This window comes from Scyliorhinus torazame, chromosome 6 (assembly GCF_047496885.1).
Source record: "Scyliorhinus torazame isolate Kashiwa2021f chromosome 6, sScyTor2.1, whole genome shotgun sequence".
NCBI lineage: Eukaryota > Metazoa > Chordata > Chondrichthyes > Carcharhiniformes > Scyliorhinidae > Scyliorhinus > Scyliorhinus torazame.
The window spans coordinates 155967061-155993776 of NC_092712.1; the positions used below are offsets into that span (position 1 = coordinate 155967061).

General features: G+C 44.5%; 1 protein-coding gene across 4 annotated transcripts in view; it reads right to left on the reverse strand.

The window, feature by feature from the left end:
• Positions 1-2255: 2255 nt before the first annotated feature.
• The window catches only part of mtrr (5-methyltetrahydrofolate-homocysteine methyltransferase reductase), a 131236-nt gene continuing 106775 nt past the window's right edge, over positions 2256-26716 (reverse strand). For all 4 annotated transcript variants that reach the window (XM_072508984.1, XM_072508985.1, XM_072508986.1 and 1 more), the window contains 3 exons: positions 13649-13741; positions 11430-11612; positions 2256-2840 (listed from right to left, as the gene is read on the reverse strand). In XM_072508984.1, coding sequence (XP_072365085.1) covers positions 2696-2840; positions 11430-11612; positions 13649-13741 — 421 coding nt within the window. In that variant the 3' untranslated portion in view covers positions 2256-2695. The remainder of the gene's footprint in view (positions 2841-11429; positions 11613-13648; positions 13742-26716) is intronic.

The following is a 26716-nucleotide window of genomic DNA, read 5'->3' on the forward strand; positions in this document are numbered from 1 at the left end:
GAAGAGGGATTGAATTTAAGAGCCGTGAGGTGATGATGCAGCTGTACAAAATCTTGGTAAGGCCACATTTGGAATACGGTGTGCAGTTCTGGTCACCTCATCTTAGGAAGGATGTGGAAGCTTTGGAAAAGGTGCGAAGGAGATTTACAAGGATGTTGCCTGGAATGGAGAGTAGGTCTTACGAGGAAAGGTTGAGGCAGCTAGGCCTTTTCTCATTAGAATGGAGAAGGATGAGGGGCGACTTGATAGAGGTTGATAAGATGATCAGGGGAATAGATAGTGTAGGCAGTCAGAGTATTTTTCCCCGGGTGGAACAAACCATTACAAGGGGACATAAATTTAAGGTGAATGGTGGAAGATACAGGGGGGATGTCAGAGGTAGGTTCGTTACCCAGCGGGGTAGTGGGGGCATGGAATGCACTGCCTGTGGAAGTAGTTGAGTCAGAAACATTAGGGACCTTCAAGCGGCTATTGGATAGGTACATGGATTATGGTAGAATGATGGGGTGTAGATTCATTTGTCTTAATCTGGGACAAAAGTTCGGCACAACATCGTGGGCCGAAGGGCCTGTTCTGTGCTGTATTTTTCTGTGTTCTATCTTCTGGATCTGACCACATCTTGCCTGGGTTTAGCTGCTGGGTTCCCACTGGGCCAGGAAATCTGGTCAGTCAGTTTATTTCCATAGAATCCATATAGTGCAGAAGGATGCCATTCGACCCATTGTGTCCGCATCGACCCTCCAGAAGAGCTCTCCACCTAGACCCACTCCCCCGCCCTATCCCCGTAACCCCACCTAACCTATAACCCCACCTAATCTGGACACCTTTGGACATGAAGGGAAATTTAGCATGGCTAATCCGCTTAACCTGCATATCTTTGGACTGTGGGAGGAAACCGGAGGAAACCCACGCAGACATGGGGAGAATGTGGAAACTCCACAGTCACCCAAGGTTGTAATTGAGCCTAGGTCCCTGAGGCAGTGAGCCTCATTGTAATATTTAAAGTGCCAACCCAACTCCTCAGACGCACCTAAAGTCACTCACCTGTGTTTAAGCTGGAGGTTAGTTGGTGTCTAAATTGTTAAGATTTTAACCACCTGACTGACCGATTGTGATTAACAATTCCCCCTATCGGTCTCCGTGATAATTCTTCATCTGATTGGTTGAGGAGCCATGCCATTACCTGCCCTCTCTCAGATCCCCTCTAGAAGCTGTAGAGTTGATCAGCTGCCTAATGAAAGAATTGTCAGTCAAAAGCCCACAAAAATTTACAGGCAGAATCAGCATAGTGAATGGAGAGCACCTTTCCTTCACCACTTACTGCAAAATTTGGACCATGCTATTAGTTTCAATTTTGTACGGTGACTGTAGTATGAATGTTGCTGTTCAATTTCTAACCTGTAGAGGTTTTTCTAAAATTGTTTTGCATGTAAATAAATTTCTCCTCAGCTGGTCATACTCCATATTGTTCAAGTTGTTTGATGATTGCAGTGTAACTGTATCTAATGTTAACAATTTTAATACACACAGGTCACATGTAAAGTACCTATGTGCAGAATTTGCAGGCATATGCAGACCTGAAGAATACACAAAGATCTTGAATAGTTTTTGTATATAAACAGATGCAAACCATAGCATAAATTGAAATTATTTTTTAGCTGTTTCAAGATGAGCACACAGGAGCACAAACCTAGAATTGAAAGAGTTAACAGAACAGGGAGTGTGGGAAGGACGAACAATATAACTTATAATAGTGCTTTGATTAACATTCAAAAGGATCTTTGCAGTTCAGTCCTCTCCCAATGTCTATTGAAGTATTGAAACAAAAACAAAAAATCTCATACATGCTATGCTACTACAAAGTTAATAAATTAAAATTAGTAGAGTATGTATTTCCTTTGTTGAAGATCCACAAAGGCTACAGTTCCAGTGATCACATAAGTCAAAGTGTTGTACCCATTGGCATAGGGATGCATTTCGGCAAAATTATTGTCTTTGAAATAATGAATAAAAATTAAAATAATTTGGTGCCAAAGGTAAAGAATGGGACAGCACAATAAACAAAATGTCAGTGAGGTAAATGAGGTGACAAAATGCAATGTTTCACGATGAACCCTGAGAATTTATAAACTAAGTGTGATTTGGGTGTGCTGATAATGAAAGCATTTCTAAACACGAGCATAAAAGGAGACCGAACGGGAGTTCAATGGAATCTTCAACACTTATGTCTCATAACGAACAACCTTACCATCAAGAAGTTTTAAAAGGCATAATTTTAAATTGCATAAATAAATGCATTTACATTGTTTCAGTCAAACATTAGAGTAAGAGGTTACATTAAAACAGATAAAATGCCGCTGAATGGGTTATTAGATTTCAAAGAGCAGAAAAATCACATTGCAGCAACTCCAAATGGCACTGTGGAAAACATCCAAGCTCATCAGAAAGTGCATTATTTGAAAAGATATTTGACTACCATTTATCATTTGTTTCTAAACGGTGTCAAAATGATCACAGAGTGTCACCAGTCTTTGACAAGGAGTTGGGCAGACAGTTAAAAAAATATCCCCAATCACGGTCTATGAAGAGTGTTTTTCGAACACTCCTTCCAACAGTTAGCGTTGTTTTGCACTTCTGAACACTGTACCCAGTTTCTGTGGAAAAGGATTTTTAGAAAATCTCCCTCCAGATGCAGTTAACTCCAGACATCCTGTAGATAATGTTTCTCTTCACGTAGGTTGGCTACAATATTCATGGCTGCCAGAGTATCCACTCCCAGTTTTTCCGATACCATTTCAGTCAGAGAACTGGCCACTTCTTTAGCCATATTCTTGCCATCTCTGTTTTAGAAGCAAAAATAATATCATTAGAAAACAATAAGACCCTATTCTTCTGGGCGTTACAAAACCCAAAGTGTAGATAGGCAATAATGGGGGTCAGAAGGAGGCAATAAATGGGGGTCAGAAGGACTTAATCATTACAATCAAACTCTAGGTTAGTGTAGCAGCTCAGCATAGAATAATAAATGAGATAATTGAGTGTTTACCATCTCATGATATACAGCAACTCTATCTAGTTAGAAGGTGAACAATGGCACATGTCAATGGTGCAAACTTCAGGCTACTTTACAGAACTTAAAATGATTTACAAACAATGCCCCACAGTTGGCTGTCCATCTGCGAGATGGAATTATTACTTTGTTGCCCCATTTTTGTATATATATTTTCAACAGCTGCCATAATCATTGCTATTCTTTGAACCTGACATGCATCCGCAATCAGGATTTTTTTTGTTCCACTTTTTCCCATCTAGCTATCATATTGACAATAAGCTGGCCAGCCCTCCATTTTCCCTTTCCCCCAACATTATTATCAGTACTGACTAAACTGCTGAACGCAGAGAAAATAGGTTTGTTTTAAAATGAACATTTTCAATTTGTAATGGCAAATAATTGGCATGTTAAGTTAGCCTGGGGGAGTGCACAAATAGCATTCAAGGCTGAAAATACAACGATAACCAACATCTTTCTTATTACTACAAATTTCAACCCAGTATTTTTTTTTTTAAATGTAGGTACAGTCCTTTCTAATTTATCAAACTTGATTGAGTAAAAGATACTCCCATCTCCCAAGTGAGTTTCCCAAAGCAGCCAGATTGACGACATTTCTAATTCCCTACCAGATACTTTTCCTCACTTTCTGATTTTTATTTTGCCTCACTAGGGTGGTAACTAGACAAACCTTACAAAGTATGTCCATAACTTATGAGAAAATGGTTGCTTCATCACTTTTTGCACCACTCAAAAATCCTAGAGAAATTGAATCAGTGGGAACTGCCGTGAGCTCCCCAGCGCTCGACCCGGCAAGCCCAACAGTGCAATACAACTGTCCACTTAACGAGGCCCCACGGGCTTCATGCCGCAAATGAAGGCTCGTCAGGACTGTGCTTGCTAGCCACCACCCCGCTAACAATGTTGAGAAGCACATACACAGCCAACCCCACTCAGCTTGTAGCCATTACATCGAGAAGACCGGCCCCATGATTTGGAGACATGGACCTGGGGGCGCTCCAAGATGCAGTCAAGGCCAGGAGGGATCTCCTGTTCCACCGAGGGTCAGCCAGAGGTCAACCAGTGTTGTATGGGATGAAATGGCAGCGGCCGTCAGCTCAGGAAGCGTGACCAGAAGGATGGACCTCCAGTGCCGCAAGAAGGCCACCATCCACACCGGGCTGCACGCGTGAGTTGACAACCCCCCTCCCCCCCACACACACACGAACAGCCTCCCCCCCCCAACCCTCCATTTACCCCTCCAACCCACCCTCCCCACTCCCTTCACCTCCCCCAACCCTCCCTTCACCACTGTGAACTGCACATGCAGCTAATGATGTCTCTGCAGGAGAGGTTGCCCCACAATCACTGGGAGAGGCCCCAGACTGGCGTAGGGGTGCTAGACAGAATCCTCACGACCTTCGAGGAACGGAGGTGGCAGAGGACAGAGCAGTCACCAATGCGGAGGTCGGTGCACATTGCAGATGTGAGTCCACCGGGCCCCACCCGGATGGACTGTCACATGTTATTGCCATACAGACTGACCCATCCCTCCCACTGGCCACGTGTCATTCTCTCGCAGGTCCTCCAGCCAACGCCACTGGCCCATCCTGGGTGGCCCCCTCGCCTGCCTCCCAAGAGACCACCTCGGAGGAGAGATCCGAGGATGCCACAACCGATGCGTCACAGTTGTCATCCCCACCCTCCACCAGCACAAAGACCCGCACCTCCGTGGGCAACATTAGTGGACAAGCTTCTGAGCATAATCTGGTGAGCACCACACAGACGCTGATGCACATCAGGTGGAGGCAGGAACGCCCAAGCGAGACAGCAGTTGAAGGGCTGCAGGATCTCAGGTTCCAGCTGGGTCCCAGCTGCCTGCTGAGCCTATTTGTTATCCTGCAGCTGATGGTGACATGGTGACATTAGGGAGCGACCGGGACATTCAGAGGGTGATGTCAGCGACACTCCAGCAGGTCGATTGGAGGAGTCCCAGAGGCTACTGGCGCAGAATGTCCGACTCACTGCGGGACGTGACTCAATACCAGGCTGACCTTGATGAGTCGCTGAGCGGCATGTCCCACTCTTAGATGGGAATGACCGAGGCACTGCGGAGTTTGCCCCAGTCACAGGTGGGCATTGCCGAAGCACTGCAGAGCATGGCCCAGTCACTGAGGAGCATCACCATCAGCCATGATGGTGCAGACATTGGGAAGCCGCCAGGGCTGGCAGAGCCAGATGATGCAGGGGCAGCCAAGGCTCAATCCAGCTACCCCTCCACCCTGAGGTGAACCCCAGGGCCCTATGAGCACCCAGCAGGGCGCTGGGTGGCAACCCGGACCCATTCTATGGAATACAACAGTGGCCAGCAGCTCCCAAGAGTTCCACCCCTCTGATGAGACTGCATCTCACAGCCAGCACCCGGAACAGGTAGGTACAGCTCTGCATGTGACCCCAAGTGTGAGGGGTCCCTCTGGCCTCAGAGAACACCCGCCAGGGGCATTGAAGGCAGCAGGATGAGGTAACTTTGATGTATGTGTCCTAATTTGCACCAAGTCCATACTATAAGTTAGGAGCAGGGGAAGGCCATTCAGTACCTTTGAACATGCTCTGCTATTTAATAGGTTCATGGCTTATCTGGTTGTGGACTCAATTCCACATTCCCGCTTGCCCCCGATAAATTCATGATTAAAAAAGGGGTCAAAGGATATCTACCTTTGCCTTAAAAATATTTAATGATACTGTGTCTACCTGGGAAAGGTTCCACAGACTCTCAATCCTCATACAAAAACAAATTCTTTTCATCTCCGTCTTAAATGAGTGACCCCCTATTTTTAAATTGTGTTCCTTAGTTCTAGTCTCTCCCACAAGAGAAAATTGAATATCCCAAATTCAGCATACAATTCCTACAGTGCAGAAGGAGGCCACTTGGCCCATCTAGTTTGCACCAATCCTTCAAAAGAGTATGCCACCTCGGCCCACTCCCCTGCCCCATCCCTACAACCCCACCCAACCCACACATCTTTTGGACCCTAAGGGGCACTTTAGCATGGCCAACCCAACTAACCTGCACATCTTTGGCAGCAACCCCATCATTCAGGATGTTTCAACAAGACCACCTCTTTTTCTTCTAAACTCCAATGGACACAGGCCCAGACTGTTCAACCTTTCTCAAAAGATAACCCCCCACCCCCAATCCCACCCCAAGTATCAATCAAGTGAACATTCTCCACTTCGCTGAACTGTCTCTAACAAAGCCGTGGTTATGCATCCATCTCTGTGCTTGCTTACCTACACTGAATCCCAATTAAGCAATGGAATTATTTCAAATTTCTTATCTATGCTTTGTTTTCAAGCCCCACCACAACATTTACCCTCCCTGACTCTCATCCAGCCTATTAATCCTCTGAGATAACTGAGCTTCTTCAATTCTGGCCTCTTGAGCATCCCCTTATTTTAATATCGGCACAGTTGGTGCCCAACCTTCAGCTGCCAAGGATCATAACCATAGAGTCTGGAATTCCCTTCCTAAATCTCTCTGCCTCCATTTTTCTCTTTCCTCCTTTGAGACACTACTTCACACTTACCCCTTTGACCAAGCATTTGGTCATCTGCCTCAATATTCCCTTATGTGGCTTGCTGTCAAATTATCTTTGATAATGTTTCTGTGAAATGCCTAGGGACATTTTACTGTGTTAAAGATGCCATTATTGTTGTTGTAAGATTTTGCATTAAAACCAAACTTTCAAGCTGGCATCTTATAAGTACAGCACCCAAAAAAGAACCAGTTGACACACTTTCACCAAAATAACCCCACCGTATTCTTTATTGGCATAGACTGAGCATACCGTTAACACCACAAATTCAATTTGGTTATCCATGCTATTCACTGAATCTGTATTTATGTGGGAAGATGCTCTTCCTCGGAAACTGTATCACTTCCCTCCTCTACACCACCAGTGAAGAGGCAAGTTTCCTCGTAGACAGCCTTGTTAATTGAACGTGGGACTTAAACTCCTAATACCAAATGCAGCTTCCTTGTATTGTGGTTACTGAATCCTGTCCAGCACTGCTATTGTACATTTGGTGGGGCCACCTTATGACAAGGTCATATGTACCAAGGCACTGGGGAGAAACCCGACTGTTCCTTTCAAACTACTATGAAAGTTTGAATGCTACACAATTGTTCCTAAACTCGACACATGATTGTCACTGTTATATTTTAAATAATGACTTATCTAAAATATATATATTACTCTTGAATCCACCAGGTGATAACATGCCCAATAGTCTTCTTGTTGAAAGATGAACTACTTAATGAGTAATAAAATAATAAACTGAGTCCTTTTACTCAATACTAAACTAACAATAAAGAATTAAAGTACAATACAGATAACTATAGAACTATACACTATTATAACAAACTAGTTCTAACTTTCTCACTCTGGCTATTCTATGTCTTGCTTGTTTCCTGTTCTGAATCACATCATCATAATCATCTGACTTAGAAAAGGCGGGAAACCAGTTCTTATAGTATGTGAGCCATCGAGTGTTGAAATGACTGTGTTACATTTACATACATTGATTATGTTTACTGATATCTGAATATCACTACAGTTACTGCAGATAAGCTACGAAGTTTAAAGTTTTGCTTTTCTATCAACATCTGCTTGGTGGTTTGGCAACAATCTCTGAAATTAAGGGTGGGAGTCTCCCCTACCCAGCGGGGTGGGGGGGTCCCGGCGCCGAGGAGTGGAATAAAGATTATTATTATTATTATTAAGAGGCCATAATTAGGTGAGCACAGATATCTGGAGAGTTGCGAGGCTGGTGGAGTTTCCAGTGGTAAGGAGAAGCAAAGCCACAGAAGGATCTGAAAACAAGAAGATAATTTTTAAAATAAAAGTGTTATTTGACCAGGAGTCAATGTAGTTCAATGAATGGAGTCTGGAGCAGGACCAAAGATGATGGTCTTCCCAATATTTAATTGGAGGAAACTTTGGCTCAACTGGTACTGTATGTCGGATAAGCAACCTGACCATTTAGAAACAGTGGAGGAATCAAGAAAGGTGATGGTAATGCCAAACTGAGTGTCATCAGGAAACTGATGGTAGATTTTCAGATGACGTTGCCAAGGAGCAGCCCGAAATAGAAGGGGGACAAGGATAGATCTTTGGGGTATACTAGAGAATGGGATAATAAGTCATCGCACCGATTCTCTGGCTATAGTCAGCTAGACAACAGTGAAGAAGCTTTGGAGAAAAGGTTTACCTCGATCACAGTCAGAAAGCCTACTATTTGTGACTTTGATAAGAGATGTTCAAGTATTGTGGCAAGTGTGAAAACCTGACAGGAGGGATTCTAATAAGGAGTTCTGTGAAAAGTGGGCAAGGGATTGGCAGGCAAAAACACATAGCGAGGAGACCAGAAAAGCAGATAGTACTCTTAACTGTGGTCTTGCTAAGGTTTTATATCAATTAACCATGGTTACTGTTTTACTAGGTTTGGTTTGCCATCCCAGTATTGGGGGTATTTTTTTTTTTCCAAAAATGGGCATATATATTTAATGTTGTGTTTTTATTGTTTTGTGCTACTGACCCACCAAATCAATTCTTACTGGTCAATTCTTCATATACACTGGATATTTAGGAATTTTAGTTCTAATTTAAAATGCAAAACTTTCTTACTACAGATGCAGCAAAGAACATTGACTTAGATCTTCCAATCTTCAGAGACCAGACATACAACTGATGCTGCACGTCAGGACCCCACCGAAGTACTGATATCCTGACCTTTGTGGCAATTGCCGGGAAGTTTCAACTACCAATGTGCAATTTGCCTGTTCTGCGAATGTCTCCAACTCTGAGTTTGTGTCAGGGCCCTTGGATAGTTCTGATGTACTTACCTGGGTAATTACTCAGGAAATTTTAGACAGAATAAAACTTAAGCCTGAATTTTTCAGATGAAGAGATCGCACTTCCCACCATCCGAAAAGTCGGCAGGGGCTCAGAGTGCCCCACAGCCACTTTAGGCTCAAATTAACATTAAGTGGCTGCAGGTGGGACTTTCAGCCCTCACTCAGGTGGGCTGATCAGTGAAATCGAATTCAATCTGGATGGGTGTGAGGTGATGCACTTGGTCAGACAAGGGGCTGGTTCAGCACAGGGCTAAAGAGCTGGCTTTTAAAGCAGACCAAGGCAGGCCAGCAGCATGGTTCAATTCCCGTACCAGCCTCCCTGAACAGGTGCCGGAATGTGGCGACTAAAGGCTTTTCACAGTAACATCATTTGAAGCCTACTTGTGACAATAAGCAATTTTCATTTCAAGGGAATACATGATAAACAGCAGGACCCTAGGAAGCACCGAGGATCAGAGATAACTTGGTGTGCATGTACACCCATCCCTTAAGGTAGTAGGACACAATGCTTAAGGCAACATATGGCTATACTTGTTTTTATTAGCTAAGGCACAGGGCGCGATTCTCGGGCCGCATTGTGCTCTCGCTTGAGCGCAACACGGCCGGAGAATGCCGGGATAGCCCTCCAGTGAGCCTCCTGACAGGCTCTGCGCCTCCCGGATTCTCCGAAGTCCCGCTAGATGTCGGAGTCAGAACTCTGCCTCAAATGGGTGGGACCAAATGACTCTCGCGGAATTAAGTCATAAACCTACTTACGGCCCATCTGCGTTGATCCACCGGTCTCCTTCGATTCACCGACCTCTTCAGGGAGGCTGCAGCCTGGCACCAATCAGTGTTGATCCACACAAACGTGGACCAGGTGGAACGACACCCGGGGATCTCCCAGGCCATCGTAGACCCCAGGGTGGTCAGGGTAGGTGCAGAGTGGCTCCCTGGCCCTCCTCCTGTAATGTGGGCACTTTAGCACTGGCACCCTGGCACTGCCAAGGTACACAGATGGCACTGCCAAGCTAGCAGGAGCACTGCCTGGGTGCCAGTGCAAGGGTGCCCAGGTGCCACTGCCAAGGGTCAGGCAGCGAGGGGGCCATACCCATGAAATGACCCATGAAATTAGGGTTGGGGGAGGTTTGAAGGGTAGGGGAGTGCAGGGTATAAGTAGGGGCTTCCGGAGGTTCGGTGGGTGAACTAGAAGGGAGGGGGTGCTGTAAGGGGGCTTGGTGGGGGCCTGAAGTGGGGGGACCTCATAGTGGGGTGTCCTCACTTAGGAGGTGTGGGGTAGTGCACATGTGTGGGGGGTATGGAGAATGGGGCACCCTTTCAAAATGGCAGCCCAATCTCCGAGTTCAGCTCCCCAGAGCGAAAATAATTATAAGTGTGGGCTAAACCGGTGAGGAACTCCCCAGGGTCCAAAAAAGTGACGAAGTGTCATTGTATAGCGGTGGCGAACGCGCTGGCAGACCGGGAGGAAGCTCACTGGAAAACCCACCACAAATTAACTGAGAAATGTTTTGGGAGAATCATGCCCATAGATCAGGGAGGTTATACTGGAACTGTATAAAATGTTGGTTAGGCCACAACTAGAGTATGGTGTGCTGTACAGGAATCCACTTTATAGGAGGGATGTGAAAGCACTGGAAAGGGTTCAGAGGAGATTTACCAGGATGTTGCCGGGGCTGGAGAGTTTTAGTTATGAAGTGAGATTGGATAGACTGCTGTTATTTTCCTTGGAGCAGAGGAGACTGTGGGGGGACATGATTGAGATATATAAATTATGAGGGAACAGTTAGAGTAGACAGGGAGAAACATTTCTCCTTGGTGGAGGGATCAATGACCAGGGGGCATAGATTTAAGGTAAGGGGAAGGAGGTTTAGCAGGGATGTGAGGAAAAACTATTTTATCCAGAGGGTGTTGGGAGTCTGGAACTCGCCGCCTGAAAGGGTAGTGGAGGCAGAAGTATGTAGATGTGCACTTGCGATGCCAAGGCATAACAAGGCTATGAGCCAAGTTCTGGAAAATTATTAGAACAGTTAGGTGGCTGTTTTTTGACTGGCGCAGATGCAATGGGCCAAAGGGTATTTTCTGTGCTTTAGATCTCTAGGACTCTATGGCTCAAGAATAGTCCTGTCTTGGAGAGCTTCTCCAGTCCCTGCAGCGACAAGAGCTGCCGTGGACCGAACAGAAAATGCATGAGGAAGCCTGATACTAAGTTGGATACAGGAGATCAAGGCAAGTTCAACGGGCCCCAGGTTGGGGAGCCATTTGTTTTGGGGGGGGGCTGGGGGCGAGGAGATCCTTGGGCCTTGGGTTTCTTAATGAACTCGAATGCAGCACTGCCCAGATGTTATAAATCATATATATTTATCTCATAAGAGAATTATGGTTGTATTACATGTTTTATTCTGTCCCGTTCTGTAACATGCGATTATATACATCATTACTGTGAACTCATTCATTTCTACTCACCCACATACATACAAATATCCATTTTCACTCAGCAACATTTTTGTGACATCTTCAGCAAAGAGTTGAAGTAGATGTTGAACATATTTTGGTTTTCCTTCGTTTGTGTCCTTGGGTAGATCTCTTGAGAAACAGACTTTCAGCTGGGTCAAGGTGCCATTATTTTGAAAGCTTCTTAACTCATTTCTGGAAAGCAAAGGAACAAGATACACTTTAGCAATCTCCAGTTTACCATTTAATTAGTTTATATGTCACCCCCATTCCTCTCAAAAAACAGATTTAGAGTTTTTAATTCCCCTTCAGTTTGTTCTGTTTATTCTTAAATTCTATCCACGTGTAGCACCTTCCAGTCTTGTCAAAGGTCTATGCCTTTTCCGTTAAATTTTGTTTTTTTCTATAGATTTGATCCGACATGCTGAGTGTTTCCAGCACTTTTGTTTTGTTTCAAATTTTAAACATTTGCGTTTTTTATTATTCTTGAAGATGAAAGTTAAGATTTCCAACCCCATCATATGTATTTGAACTATAACTGTCATGTATTAAGATTCATTTTCGAAAATAAACTTCAAAAATGATCATAGCGAGTATACATGGAAGTACAATATTTCACTAAAGTTGACAGAACAAAGTTAAGACAGTTCGGAGCCAACAATAATAATAACCTTTATTGTCACAAGTAGGCTTACATTAACACTGCAATGAAGTTATTGTGAAAAGCCCCTAGACACCACATTCGGGCGCCTGTTCGGGTACACTGGTGGAGAATTCAGAATATCCAAATTTCCTAACAGCACGTCTTTCGGGACTTGTGGGAGGAAACCGGAGCACCCGAAGGAAACCCACGCAGACACAGGGAGAATGTGTAGACTCCGCACAGACAGTGACCCAAGCCAGGAATCGAACCTGGGACCCTAGCTCTATGAAGCAACAGTGCTAACAATAGTGATACCATACCGAGTCATGTTCATTGTCACTACGTTGTTGTACATTAGCCATCATGTTCCTACTATATCAGATTTAGGGCAGCATGGTAGCATAGTGGTTAGCACAATAGCTTCACAGCTCCAGGGTTCCAGGTTCGATTCCCAGCTTGGGTCACTGTCTGTGCGGAGTCTGCACGTTCTCCCCGTGTGTGTGTGGGTTTCCTCCGGGTGCTCCGGTTTCCTCCCACAATCCAAATATGTGCAGGTTAGGTGGATTGGCCATGATAAATTACCCTTAGTGTTGGGTGGGGTTACTGGGTTATGGGGATAGGGTGAAGATGTGGGCTTGGGTAGGGTGCTCTTTCCAAGCACCGTTGCAGACTCGATGGGCCGAATGGCCTCCTTCTGTACTGTAAATTCTATGATTTAGTTGGGAAGCATAAAGCTTACTGGGAGCCTACACACAACTATGCCCAACAAGTCCCCATGCGTGAAGTTAAAGGGTGGAATGGGGGGAGCAATAATGCCACTGAATGTTATGGCACACACCAAGTATTGGTTTAAAACTGTTGCTTCAGCAAACAAGCCTTATGGCAAAAGGCTGGAATTTACGACAGCATAGCTTTTAAAAAATAAATAACAGTAGGATTACCTTTACTCCAATTACCTATTTTTCAATGGAGTCTTTGCGTCTCATCAATTACAATTTTTAAAAAGTGGCCCACAATTAGCCTTACTGGACTGGTGGTGCCAAACAGTTTGGCCTCTGGCCATGCTTTCTGTGCTGTGGTAAGCATCAAATTATGTAATGAGCTTACCTTCCATAAAGGGGAAAACTCCTTATTTTAGGTGCCAGCACCTCAGGAGTAGTGATGCTAGTAACTCTGACTCACACCAGGGCTGCATTTTCAGATTTGAAGTAATTCTTTGGAGGATATTAGAACTGCCTTAAGTCAGAAATCTTTTAAGCTGAGTTTCCAATTGAAGTTCAAGTACTTCAATTGAAAAGTGCCATCAGCTCTGCAAAGATTTTGAACAGGTTGAAATATTATTCAGCATTGGAGGATGTGGATAGAATTTTCGGTGCTGTAATGGTTGAAAAAGGAGTAATTTGAAGCAAAAGTGAAAACATTACTGTTTGAAGGGTTGAAATAAAGGTTTGGAGAGACAATGGTGCATATTGTTGAAAAAAGAAGATTTCTTGAGTCAGCAAAATGCCTCAAGTTACTCTGTAAATAGATCTTCAGTTACAGCAGGTTAAGAAGTGGTGGGAATAAAAAATTGTAATGGCATAGTCACCGAAACAGATAATCTCGATCATGGTGTCGGCAACCGTAAAACAGCCAAATTTCCCCAAACACAGCGCCAGGATTCTCTTCTTTTTGTTTTTCACTGAAACAGAAAGATAGCAAACTAAGGAAGCAAAAACCAAAATTGTTTAAAAACCTATCCCAGCAGTTAACTGATTATTTCTTGCAATATTTTCAAGAATCTAACAGGCATCCTTTCCTCACAATTGTTTCTTCACCGACATGAAGATGTTTCATGACAATGTTGCAGTGCCTCATCTAAATGATCGTTATTCACATGTGTAGGAGTTCCATTCAGCAAGCTATTCGTCTTCAACCAGCATCACGGTTAAACATAATGCTTTCCCAGCTGAGGCACTATACTAACACTTTAAGGGAGTAGCTGGGTAGGCATCAGGAGAAGGAAACCTAGACACTTCGCCTCTCCTTAATTACACATGTTACTGCCAAATGTAGGACACCTATTCCAGCCTCAGTCAAGTCCACTTAAGACAATAATACTGAGGAGAGTTGGTCTCACGAATCTCACTGATCCATCAGGAGAACTGTCAGTCCATTCTACAATAAATAACCAAATATATTGAAGTACTTAATTTCTACCTCAATGTCCAAGTATTTTTCAAATATTACTTCCATATGCAACCTGCCACAATCCTCAAGTGATTTTAATTACCATAGCCCGTGTCCTTAACTGCATTAATTCCCACAGACCCACCAACCAAGCTTTTCTTGGATAAAATCTCAACACTAACAAGTGAATCCACAACAAATACATTATTTTCATGTGTACAGAATCATAGATTTTTTTTTTTTTTTTTTTAAACAGTGCAGAAGGAGGCTATTCGGCCTATCATAGCTTATTTGGAGAGCCAGTACAGAGATGCCCTTGATGCCATTCTCCCATCTTCTCCCTGAAGCTGCACATCTTCCTTTTTACACCATAATTTAATTCCCTTTTGAATGTTTTGATTGAACGTCTCTCTACTACACTCAGGCAGTGCGCATTCCAGAACTTAAACTCTCGCTGCGTGAAAACGCTTTCTTCATATCACTTTTGCTTCTTTTACCAATTACTTTAAATCTGTGCACTCTCTCATTCCTTCCAGGAGTGGGAACAGTTTTAAGCAAACTACTCTGTCCAGACCCCTCATGGTTTTGAATAGCTCTATCAAATCTTCTCTCAACCTTTTTTCAAAGTAAATAGTCACAATTTCTCCAATCTAGCTTCATAATTGAAGTTCCTCATCCCTGGAACCTTTCTGCACCCTCTCCAATCCCTTCCCATCCTTTCTAAAGTGTGGTGCCCAGAACTGAAACACAAACACTCCAGTGGAGGTTGAACTATTGTTTTGCACAAGTTCAACATAACCTCTTTGCCCTTGTAATCTATGCCACTATTAACAAAGCTTAGGATGCTGTATGCTTATTAGCTGTGCTCTCACTTGGTCTCGTCACCTTCAATAATTTATACACATATACACCCAGGTCCCTTTGTTCCTGCACCCAGTAGCCTGATGAGTATTCATAAGAGACACCAGCAAAGCCTAATGGTTAAAAAAGTTCACTTTGTATCAGCATAAACTGCAGGGTCTTCAGCAAAGAACACGATGTGCAGCCAGGGAGTGAGCAATTGGACAGGGGCTGTTGCTATGCCTCAAACAGAGAGTGATTAAACACAGACCCTGGTGTGCCGTGTTCCTGAGAGAACTTTGACCCGAGTGAGTCACGAGTCCTGAGCATTCATGACTCAAGGATAATGATTAATTAGTGCTGTCCTGTGAGTACGTGACTGGAAGCATGAGCAAGATCTGTATAAAAAGGAGAGACAAAGGAACTTCTGAAGCGAATAACCTGCAGGGATAACCACAGTAAGAAGCTGCACCCTGGGTCCGGAACCCAGAGGACATCAGGATCCACCAAAAGGGCATCTGGTCACCTTGCCTCTTAACAGGTTGTATTTAGGTCCAAGCCATGGGTCTTGATACCTTTTGTATAACAGAGTTTTGATACTTTATGTAACAGAGCTCCTGTGACAAAGCTTCTGATACACTTTATAGTAATGTTTTGATACATTTGGGGTAACTTGGTGAGGTACAATAAAGGAGATAATTAGAGTGTTTTGTCCGGAAGGCTAGTTGATCCAAGTTGAGGTGCAACCAGCCCCTTTAGGGTTGTATACTTTATTTTATACTATCGGCCAGTCTCCTTCCTACCAATATGAATTGCTTCACAATTCTCTGCATTGAACTTCAGCGGATACCTGCCTGTCCATTCCACCAACTTGTCTGTGTAACTTAGTTGCTGATATACAGAAAACAATGATAAATGGTAATTGGCAAGGGAGAATCAAAATCATAGAAATTTACAGCATTAAAGGAGATAATTCTCTCATCATGTTTGCACCAGTCAACAAGGAGTCATCCAGCCTAACCCCACTTTCCAGCTTTTGGTTCATAGCCTTGTAGGTTATGGCAGTTCAAGTGCATATCAAAGTATTTAAACATTATTAGAGTTTCTGCCTCGGCCATCCTTTCAGGCAGTGAATTCCGGATCAGCAAAAATGTTCCTGATGAATCCCCTCAAAACCGCTTACCCATCCCCTTAATCTATGCTCCCTGGTTATGATCCTTTCAACAAAGGAAAATAATGTATCCCTGTCCACTTCTATCTAGTCTCCTCAATGTTGTACGCTCCAATCAGGTCAACCCTCAGCCTCCCAGTATTCCAAAGGAAACATTCCTCGCCTCGCAAATATTTCCTTGCAATTAAAATTCTCCAGTCCAGGCACCACCCTAATTAACTCTCCTCTTGTACCTTCTCTAGTACAATCACATTTTTCCTATCCTGCAGTGACCAGAACTACACAAAGTCCTCCAGCTGTGGCCTTACTAGTGCTTTATATGGTTCCAGCAAAACCTGCTGCTCTTATACGTTATGCTTCAGTTAATAAAAGCAAATATCTCTTTCTTGCCCATTTTATCTACCTGCCCGGCCACCTTCAGAGTACCTCTGTTCCTTTGCACTGCTGGCTATCCTACTATTGATTGTATATTCCTTTGTCTTGTTAGCCTATCTAAATACATTACTGTTATGACCACAGCAGATGCTATTTGCTGAGCAAGTCAAATTCCAGATGAACTTGTTTTACTGATAACATTTTTTGCATTCTGAAAATGGATAGACTCAAATTGAGATCTCGGCAGTGCAAATCCCATTTTTGGCTGCTCGCAAGATTTAGCAGTCATTACGGGATTTGAGCCCATGGCTAATGGAGCCACTCGATCGTGTCCAATATCATTATATCGTGCAGCATATCATTTATCAATCTTACCATAGGAGTTTAAAGAAATGGATAAAACAATTAAAATATATACATTGTACCATGTCATTTTACAGAAAGATTTAGGTACCTAGTTCATTATTGTTTGATCTTCTTTCCCAGAAATTGCAATATTGAAATCTCACAGTGGTGATATCCATTCTGCCAACTACACAGCATACGCAAAATTTTAGCTGATCATGGCCTAAAGATACATTTATAGTAAAGAACAATATTAGAGTCAATCTTGCCAATTTAAAATCACAAAATATTTGTGTAGATTGATATTTCCCTTGGGTACAAATAGGACATCTATGAGTGTTTCAAGTAATCCTGTACATCACCATGGTCAGGAAATCCAAGTTCGGTTCCTGGCTGTTAAGAATCCTTTTGGCTATGCCCTTCATATAATTGTATTGCACGCCTTGCTAATGATTGGATTGGATTTGTTTATTGTCACGTGTACCGAGGTACAATGAAAAGTATTTTTCTGCGAGCAGCTCAACAGATCATTAAGTACATGGGAAGAAAAGGGAATAAAAGAAAATACATAATAGGGCACACAAGGTGTACAATGTAACTACATAAGCACCGGCATTGGATGAAGCATACAGGGTGTAGTGTAATGAGGTCAGTCCATAAGAGGGTCATTTCGGAGTCTGGTAACAGCGAGGAAGAAGCTGTTTTTGAGTCTGCTCGTGCATGTTCTCAGACTTCTGTATCTCCTGCCTGATGAAGAAGTTGGAAGAGTGAGTAAACCGGGTGGGAGGGGTCTTGGATTATGTTGCCCGCTTTCCCCAGGCAGCAGGAGGTGTAGATAGAGTCAATGGATGGGAGGCAGGTTTGTGTGATGGACTGGGCGGTTTTCACGACTCTCTGAAGTTTCTTGCGGTCCTGGGCCGAGCAGTTGCCATACCAGGATGCTTTCTATGGTGCATCTGTAAAAGTTAGTAAGAGTTAATGTGGGCATGCCGAATTTCCTTCGTTTCTTGAGGATGTATAGGCGTTGTTGTGTTTCTTGGTGGTAGCGTCAACGTGGGTGGACCAGGACAGATTTTTGGAGATGTGCACCCCGAGGAATTTGAAACTGCTAACCATCTCCACCTCGGCCCCTTTGATGCTGACAGGGGTGTGTACAGTACTTTGCTTCCTGAAGTCAATGACCAGCTCTTTAGTTTTGCTGGCATTGAGGGAGAGATTGTTGTCGCTGCACCACTCCACTAGGTTCTCTATCTCCCTCCTGTACTCTGACTCGTCGTTATTCGAGATCCAGCCCACGATTGTCGTATCGTCAGCAAACTTGTAAATGGAGTTGTAACCAAATTTTGCCATGCAGTCGTGTGTGTACAGGGAGTAGAGTAGGGGGCTACGTACGCAGCCTTGCGGGGCCCCGGTATTGAGGACTATTGTGGAGGAGGTGTTGTTCATCATTCTTACTAATTGCGGTCTATTGGTCAGAAAATCGAGGATCCAGTTGCAGAGTGGGGAGCCAAGACCTAGGTTTTGGAGCTTTGATATGAGCTTGGCTGGGATTATGGTATTGAAGGCGGAGCTGTAGTCAATAAATGGGAGTCTGATGTAGGAGTCCTTGTTGTCGAGGTGCTCTAGGGATGAGTGTAGGGCCAGGGAAATGGTGTCTGCTGTGGACTGGTTGCGACGGTATGCGAATTGCAGTGGATCAAGGCGTCTGGGAGTATGGAGGTGATGCGCTTCATGATCAACCTCTCGAAGCACTTCATTACGACTGAGGTCAGGGCCACCGGACGATACTCATTGAGGCATGTTGCCTGGTTCTTCTTTGGCACCGGCATTCTTGAGGCAGGTGCGGACCTCCGAGTGGAGTAGGGACAGGTGAAAGATGTCCGCGAACACCTCTGCCAGCTGCTCCGCACAGGCTCTGAGTGCACGATCAGGGATCCCGTCCGGGCCCATCGCCTTCCGAGGGTTCACTTTCAGGAAGGCCAATCTGACTTCGGAAGCTGTGATGGTGGGTATGGGTGAATTATGGGCTGCTGGGGCACTCAACAGCGGATTGTTGGTTACCTGCTCGAACCGAGCATAGAATGCATTGAGTTCATCAGGGAGGGGTGCGCTGCTGCCGGAGATCGCTTTGTAGACGGTTATGTTGTTTAGTCCTTGCCACAACCGCCGAGAGTCTGTCTGTGACTCTAACTTGGTTTGATATACTCTCTTGGCACCTCGGATGGCTTTGCAGAGGTCGTACCTGAATTTCTTGTATAGGTCAGGGTGTCTGACATGAACGCCTCAGATCTGTCCTTCAGTAGGGAGTCAATCTCGCGATTGAGCCATGGTTTCCGGTTGGGAAACATATGTATTGCTTTCTTTGGCATGCAGAGAACAAAGAACAAATGTTTTTGTGTTTTACACACAGCAAATGACTGGATATTCTATACAAATGACGTGCCAAAACCAGTGCTGGGAGTGATTTTTACCAGACGGAATTATTTTGTTCTTACAAATTAAACTGAATACTTTTCACTAAATTTAAGAGAAAAAAACTGAAATGATACAAAAGCAAAATACTACTTGAAATCTGATACAAAACCCCCCAGAAAATACAGAAATACTGAGAAGGGTATGCAGAATCTGTGGAGAGAGGAAGGTAACATTTCAGATCAGTGGCCTTGCCTCAGAATTGGAAAAAGTTAGAAAGTTAATAGGTTTTGAGCAAGTGAAATGGTGTAAAATTGTTCAAAAGGGAAAATGATAGAATGGGAGACAGAAGAGATTAAATAACAAGAAAATTGCTAATGCATGAATGGCCAAAGAGGGCAGCAATAGGATAAGTAAAGAAAGAAAGGACATGTCTCAAGGAAGGTGAATGAAAAAAAAGTAATCTGAAAGCAAAAATGAGGGGTGGTACGGTGGCATAATGGTTAGCACTGCCACCTCACAGCACTGAAGACCTGGGTTTGATCCCAGCCCCGGATCACGGTGGAGTTTGTACATTCTCCCCACGTCCTGCGGGAGTCTCACCTCACAACCCAAAGATGTGCAGGGTAAGTGGCTAGGCCGCGCTAAATTGTCCCTTAATTGGAAAACAAAATTGTGTAATTTAAATTTTAAAGAAAACAAAAATGAGAAAAACACATATGGCAAGAAGCGAAGGACAGAAGTCAGAGTGGGACAGAATGACAGGTGATCAGAAGCGCAACCTCTCCCTTTCACTTGCTCAAAACCTACTACACCTCTAACTTTTTGCAGCTCTGCTCAATGGACATGGGTCTCTTTCTCTGATTGGGCTATCCGACCTGCTGAACATTTCCCATCATTAAAACCTGAAATTATGTTTTGTGCATACTTCAACATCCACCAGCCCATGGCTGCATTTTATATTTTAAAGCTGCTGCCAGGAGGTGGGGGTGTGGGGGGGGGAAACAATTCTAAAATCCAGCACTTTGCCTTTCTGCCACCTACCTGCCCGACCCAAGAATGAAATTTTATTTGGGAAGTAGAGGGGTCACAAAGCCCACCCTACGGCCTCACCCTGGCCTCCACTGCCATTTTAGCAGCAGAAGGGGAGGCCACACGAAGCAGATAGATCAGCAGCCCATTGCTCTCTCCGCCAGCCTCTCAAACCTTGCCTGGTCTCCCATTCCTCTCAACAGGATCTGCCATCCAGAACCAGCAAAATGACCCACAGCCACACAACACCCCCAAACTTACCTTACCAGTGACAATCTCCATTAGAGATTACCTGGCACTGCTGACCATCAGATTGGCTGTCATCTTCCGGAGGCAGGACTTCCTGCCCATGGGCCAAAAATCCAATTTCCAGCCTACTTACAGTCAATTGGCCATAGGCCTATAAACCCAGACCCATGTTTCTTTCCATTTTCAACCTTTTCTGCACCTCATTATTGACTAATTAAAACAGAGTTTCCTCCTATTTATTTGACCCATCAATCTGCATAACAACTGAGGTCATCGTTGTCCAAGCACCCAAGTCTTTGAAAATCAAACCTTTAGTAACTACCAATGATGTCAATAAGTATTCCATGGTTTCTGAAGTGTGAAAACTCTGCAGTGAATTTAGTAAGGGCATGGGAATGTTAATCTCAGATGTGACCATTTTCTCAATTGGATTTCTGACAGCCGCAGTCCTCTCTGTCCCCAATTTTACTGCAGTTGTATATAGATTCTCAAATCTAAGTCTTCAGTATAGTCTTCGAATGAGCCCATGACTCGACACATTACAGAACATTCTGGAGAGCAGTTTGTTTAGTACTCCTCATGTGTTTCTAAAAATACTGTGTGCTAAATGAAAACATGCTGAAGGAAAATTACTTTAACATGAAAACACATGCAAGGGTGGGTTACACCCCGACTTGTAACTTTTACATTAAAAACCTATTGACTGCCTTGAACCTAACTGACCCAAATAGCCTCTTTCTAGTTGCTACTCTTATTCACTTACTATAGTACTCTTATGAATGTATTATTCCCCTGGGTAGGGGAGGGGAAGGTGTCGGATATCCACCAGGAACTACAGGAGGCGGAGGAAACCCCGGTGGAGGAGCTCAAGGGCAAGTGGGAGGAGGAGCTAGGTGAGGAGTTGGAAGCGGGTCTGTGGGCAGAGGTCCTGGGCAGGGTTAATTCCTCCTCATCATGTGCCAGGCTCAGTCTAATTCAATTTAAGGTGGTCCACCGGGCACACATGACGGCAGCGAGAATGAGCAAGTTTTTTGGGGTAGAAGACAGTTGTATGAGGTGCAAGGGCAGCCCTGCAAACCATGTCCACATGTTTTGGGCATGCCCAGAGCTTAGAGAGTTCTGGCAAGGGTCCGCGAGAGCAATGTCCAAGGTGCTTAACACACAGGTGGTGCCGAGTCCAGAGATAGCGATCTTTGGAGTGTCAGAAGACCCGGGAGTTCAGGGGGCGAAAGAGGCCGACGTCTTGGTCTTTGACTCCCTTCGTGGCCCGGAGACGGATTTTATTAATGTGGAGGGACTCGAAGCCCCCGAGTGTAGGGACTTGGGTTAACGACATGGCTGGGTTTCTCAGCCTCGAGAAAATAAAGTTTGCCTTAAGAGGGTCTACGCTCGGGTTCTCTCGGAGGTGGCAGCCGTTCGTCGACTTTCTCAGGGAAAATTAAAATGTCAGCAGCAGCAGCAATTCATAGGGGGGGGCGAGTGCTTCATTGGGATGGTGTGGGAAGACTGAGTCGCATGGGGTAATGTCTATTTAATTGTTATTGTATATTCTCTTTTTGCACTATGTTAATGTTCACTCTAATTTGTTTTATTATTGTTACTACTGTTTTATTATGAAAAATTCTGCAAAACCTTAATAAAAATATATATTTTTTAAATGAATGAATGTATTATTCCTACTAACTTAGCATCCTTTCCACTTAGCTGCTGCCCACCTCCCTCTTGCACCCCCTGCTTCCCATTTGCTCCTTCTCTTCCTGTTCCCCTCGCTGCCCCACTTGCTCCATCCCACTCACCATCCCCTCACTGCTTCCCTCTTGCTGCCCCTGAACAGTGAATGAGGTGGCGAGTGGGAAGCAGTGAAAGGGGTCTGGAAAGAAAAGCAGTGAGCAGAAAGGAATTGGGTGGGGTGGAGGGCCATGGTATGTTTAAAAAACACAGATTAAACATGCATAATCACAACACGGTTCTTGGTACGTACACAATAACTGCGTCCATTTAAAAAAAAAAAATTTAAGAGCAAAGCTGTCCAGGGAATTTCTGATATTTCCAAACGGCACGAATACAAAAACATGCCATCGGAACATAATAATAATAATCACTTATTATCACAAGTAGGCTTCAATGAAGTTACTGTGAAAAGCCCCTAGTCGTCACATTCCGGCGCCTGTTCGGGGAGGCCGGTACGTGCTGCTGGCCTTGTTCTGCATTACAAGCCAGCTGTTTAGCCCACTGCGCTAAACCAGCCCCATCCCCCATAATGGCCAGTTAGGCTATTTGCAATAGCACATGGACGTTTGGGAGTGTGTGCGCACTTCTGCATGTGTGTGTATACACATGCGTGGTTTCATGAAGAGATCAATGTTCAGGATTGAACATAAATAGTCATATCCACAGATTAGCTTTTGCAGGTGAGTAGAAATAACACACTGATATTCTTGGTAGTTTGCATTAACTGTCTGATTATGGAATGGTTGAAGAATTGCATGACTTTCCAGAACCAGTCACCTTAAGAAAAACCTCGGATTCCATACTTAGGTAATAGCGGCTTCCCATTTGGGCTGGTTTAGCACAGTGGGCTAAATCGCTGGCTTTTAAAGCAGACCAAGGCAGGCCAGCAGCACGGTTCAATTCCCGTGCCAGCCTCCCCGAACAGGCGCCGGAATGTGGTGACTAGGGGCTTTTCACAGGAACTTCATTTGAAGCCTACTTGTGACAATAAACGATTTTCATTTTTTCATTATGTAAGCACTTCCAGAAATCATTTCTTGTACCCTCATCAGGTAGAATATCAAGCTGGTTGAGATTTGGATTGTTCTCCATTTTTTGAATTAAAACAAAATAATAATCAGTTAAGTCCCAATGTAGTCATACAGAGAAGTCACTAAGAAATAATACTGTTGATAGACTGAACAACTTTTCTCAGACCACAAGAATGGTTTCTGATTTCCACCAAGTGTTTCAATTCCCCCTTCCAACTTTTAATCCCATTTTCAAAGGTCCCAATGAATTTCCAAAAATTCCCAGAACAATTTTACAAAATAAAACTGAAAACAGATCCATAAACCTATCAAGAATTATAATTATGGGCGGCAATGACCACATGCCATGTTGGTCAGTGTTTGTTATGGTCTGTTTTTGCAATGCTATGGATATTGAAAATTAAAAACAACTGCAGTCATGTGTTTCTTTTAAATAAGAGATTTTTTTTTTTTTTTTTTTTAAAGAGATGTGTATGGATAAACACTAGCTTGCATTTATGGTGTTCAACCAAAACTATAAAAAGGGACACCACGCTGTCTAGTTTTAATTTTTTTGACATGAATTAAATCCAACATTTTAAATAGAATAGAAGCATAGAATTTGAGTGCAGAAGACAGCTATTCGGCCCAGAGAGTCTACACCGACCCTCTAAACGAGCACCCTACCTAAGCCCACTGTTATAATAGCATACAGGAATTATGGTAGGTTCAAAGCAACAGAAAACAGCTTAATCATGGTATTTAAAACACTGATAAAGATACTAAAACAACAGTGTTCATAAATCATCATGTTCTTTATTTTGTTCAATGTATCTACCGACAATTCGCTTGCTCGCTCAGTCTGTGCCTTGGATGGTCTTTGTGCCACATGTCAAATTCTTCCCATCAATTTCCTTGAAGGGTGCATTGATCCAATAATTGCAGCTTCAGTGCCAATCAGATTAATTTTATACCAATAATCCGAATGCAGCGCAAATCTGGAATTAAAACCTAATCTGGCACCAAAGTGAAAATAAAGCAGAGCAGACTTCCCAGAGATCACATTCTCACTCTGCTTCACGCCGTCCCGTATTAGTGAAGGCCTGAATTTCATATTGCAAATTTAGCATTGGATAACAATGATAATTTTGTAACACAAGTACACTCTTAAGCCTTCCTTTTTGAAAAACCTTGAGGATCTTCCCTATCTAATTTTCAATGCAAAATATAGTTGAGGAAATCTAGAGAAGTGAGACTGTCCAATTTCCCTCTTCCAATTGTGTGTTACAAATTCCTCCAAGACTGGGAAGATCCAAGTCTTTCATCATCGCCATTGACTCTGTCTTCCTCCCCAGCCACTGTCTCAGGTTGCCCTGAACTTGAACCTGACTGAACCCCAGCTGAACTTCTGATTGTATAATCCTTTCCTATTACGAAGATGACTTATTTCCAGCTGCACTTGAGCTCTTCTGCTATTGAAATCTTCATCCATGCCTTTGTCCCCTCTAGGCTCTATTATTCCAATGCTCCAAACATCTCATTAAAAATTCTAAAATGAAGCAAAACACTGTGGATATTGGAAATCTGAAATAGAAATCAGAAAATACTGGAAAGATTCAGCAAGTCTGGCAGCATTTGTGGAGACAAGGGGCAAAATTCTCCCCAAACGACGCGATGTCCGCCGACTGGCCCCCAAAACGGCACCAATCAGACGGGCATCGCGCCACCCCAAAGGTGCGGAATGCTCCGCATCTTTGGGGGCCGAGCCCCAACATTGAGGGGCTAGGCCGGCGCCGGAGGGATTTCCGCCCCGCCAGCTGGCGGAAACGGCCTTTGTTGCCCCGCCAGCTGGCGCGGAAATGACATGTCGGGGCGGCGCATGCACGGGAGCGTCAGCGGCCGCTGACAGTTTCCTGCGCATGCGCAGTGGGGAGAGTCTCTTCCGCCTCCGCCATGGTGGAGACCGTTGCGGAGGCGGAAGGGAAAGAGTGCCCCCACGGCACAGGCCCGGCCCGCGGATCGGTGGGCCCCGATCGCGGGCCAGGCCACCGTGGGGGCACCCCCCGGGGCCAGATCGCCCCGTGCCCCCACCAGGACCCCGGAGCCCGCCCACGCCGCCTTGTCCCACCGGTAAATAGGTACTCTAATTTACACCAGCGGGACAGGCAATTTATCGGCGGGACTTCGGCCCATCCGGGCCGGAGAATCCAGTGGGGGGGGGGGGCCCGCCAACTGGCGCGGCCAGATTCCCGCCCCCGCCGAATATCCGGTACCGGAGACTTCGGCAACCGGCGGGGGCGGGATTCACGGCGGCCAACGGCCATTCTCCGACCCGCTGGGGGGTCGGAGAATGACGCCCATGGAGTCCAATATGACTTGTTTGAAATCAAATTTTAAAATCTGCCCCATCAAACCCTGCATCTAGTTATACAATTGATCCCTCCTCTCGATGACCTACATTGTCTCCCTAATTCCCTGTAATGTATTCAAAAATCATATTTAAATTTCTTCATGCCTTGCCCTTCCTTCCTCATCTTCCCTATCTACACTCACCCTCTTCTCTCAAACCCTGTTCCTCTGACTCCGGCCTCTTCTGCATCCCTTCCTGCTTCTTTCGCACCACTGGGGAAAATGAATTCAGGAAGCTAGGCCCCACTCCGGAAGACTCTTCCCTAAACCCCACTCCTCTTCTCACTCTGGAAGATTCTTCCCTAAACCCCACTCCTCTTCCCCCAAGATCATCTTTAAATCTCATCTCTTTCAGCATCCATACTAACATCTCATTCTTTGGGTTGTTTTTCTACATTAAAACTTCTATACAAATAAGTCTCATCAATCACAACTCCACATAGCGACTAAGATCGGTCTAGGGAGGACTCTAGTGGTGGGAAAGGAAGAGTGCATGTATTTCAAATTTACCAGGATGAAGCAAAGGTTTTGGAGGCTCAAACTTAGGAGAATGTTTCTGGAAAGCCAAGAATGACATCGCAACATCTGTCATGGCTGATGAAATAGCAAATTACAAAGTCCAAACAAAAACTATCATAGAACATACAGTGCAGAAGGAGGCCATTCGGCCCATCGAGTCTGTACCAACCCACTTAAGCCCTCACTTGCACCCTATCCCTGTAACCCAATAATCCCTCCAACCTTTTTGGTCACGAAGGGCAATTTAACATAGCCAATCCACCTAAACCGCACATCTTTGGACTGTGAGAGGAAACCGGAGCACCCGGAGGAAACCCACGCACACACGGGGAGAACGTGCAGACTCCACACAGACAGTGACCCAGCAGGGAATCGAACCTGGGACCCTGGCGCT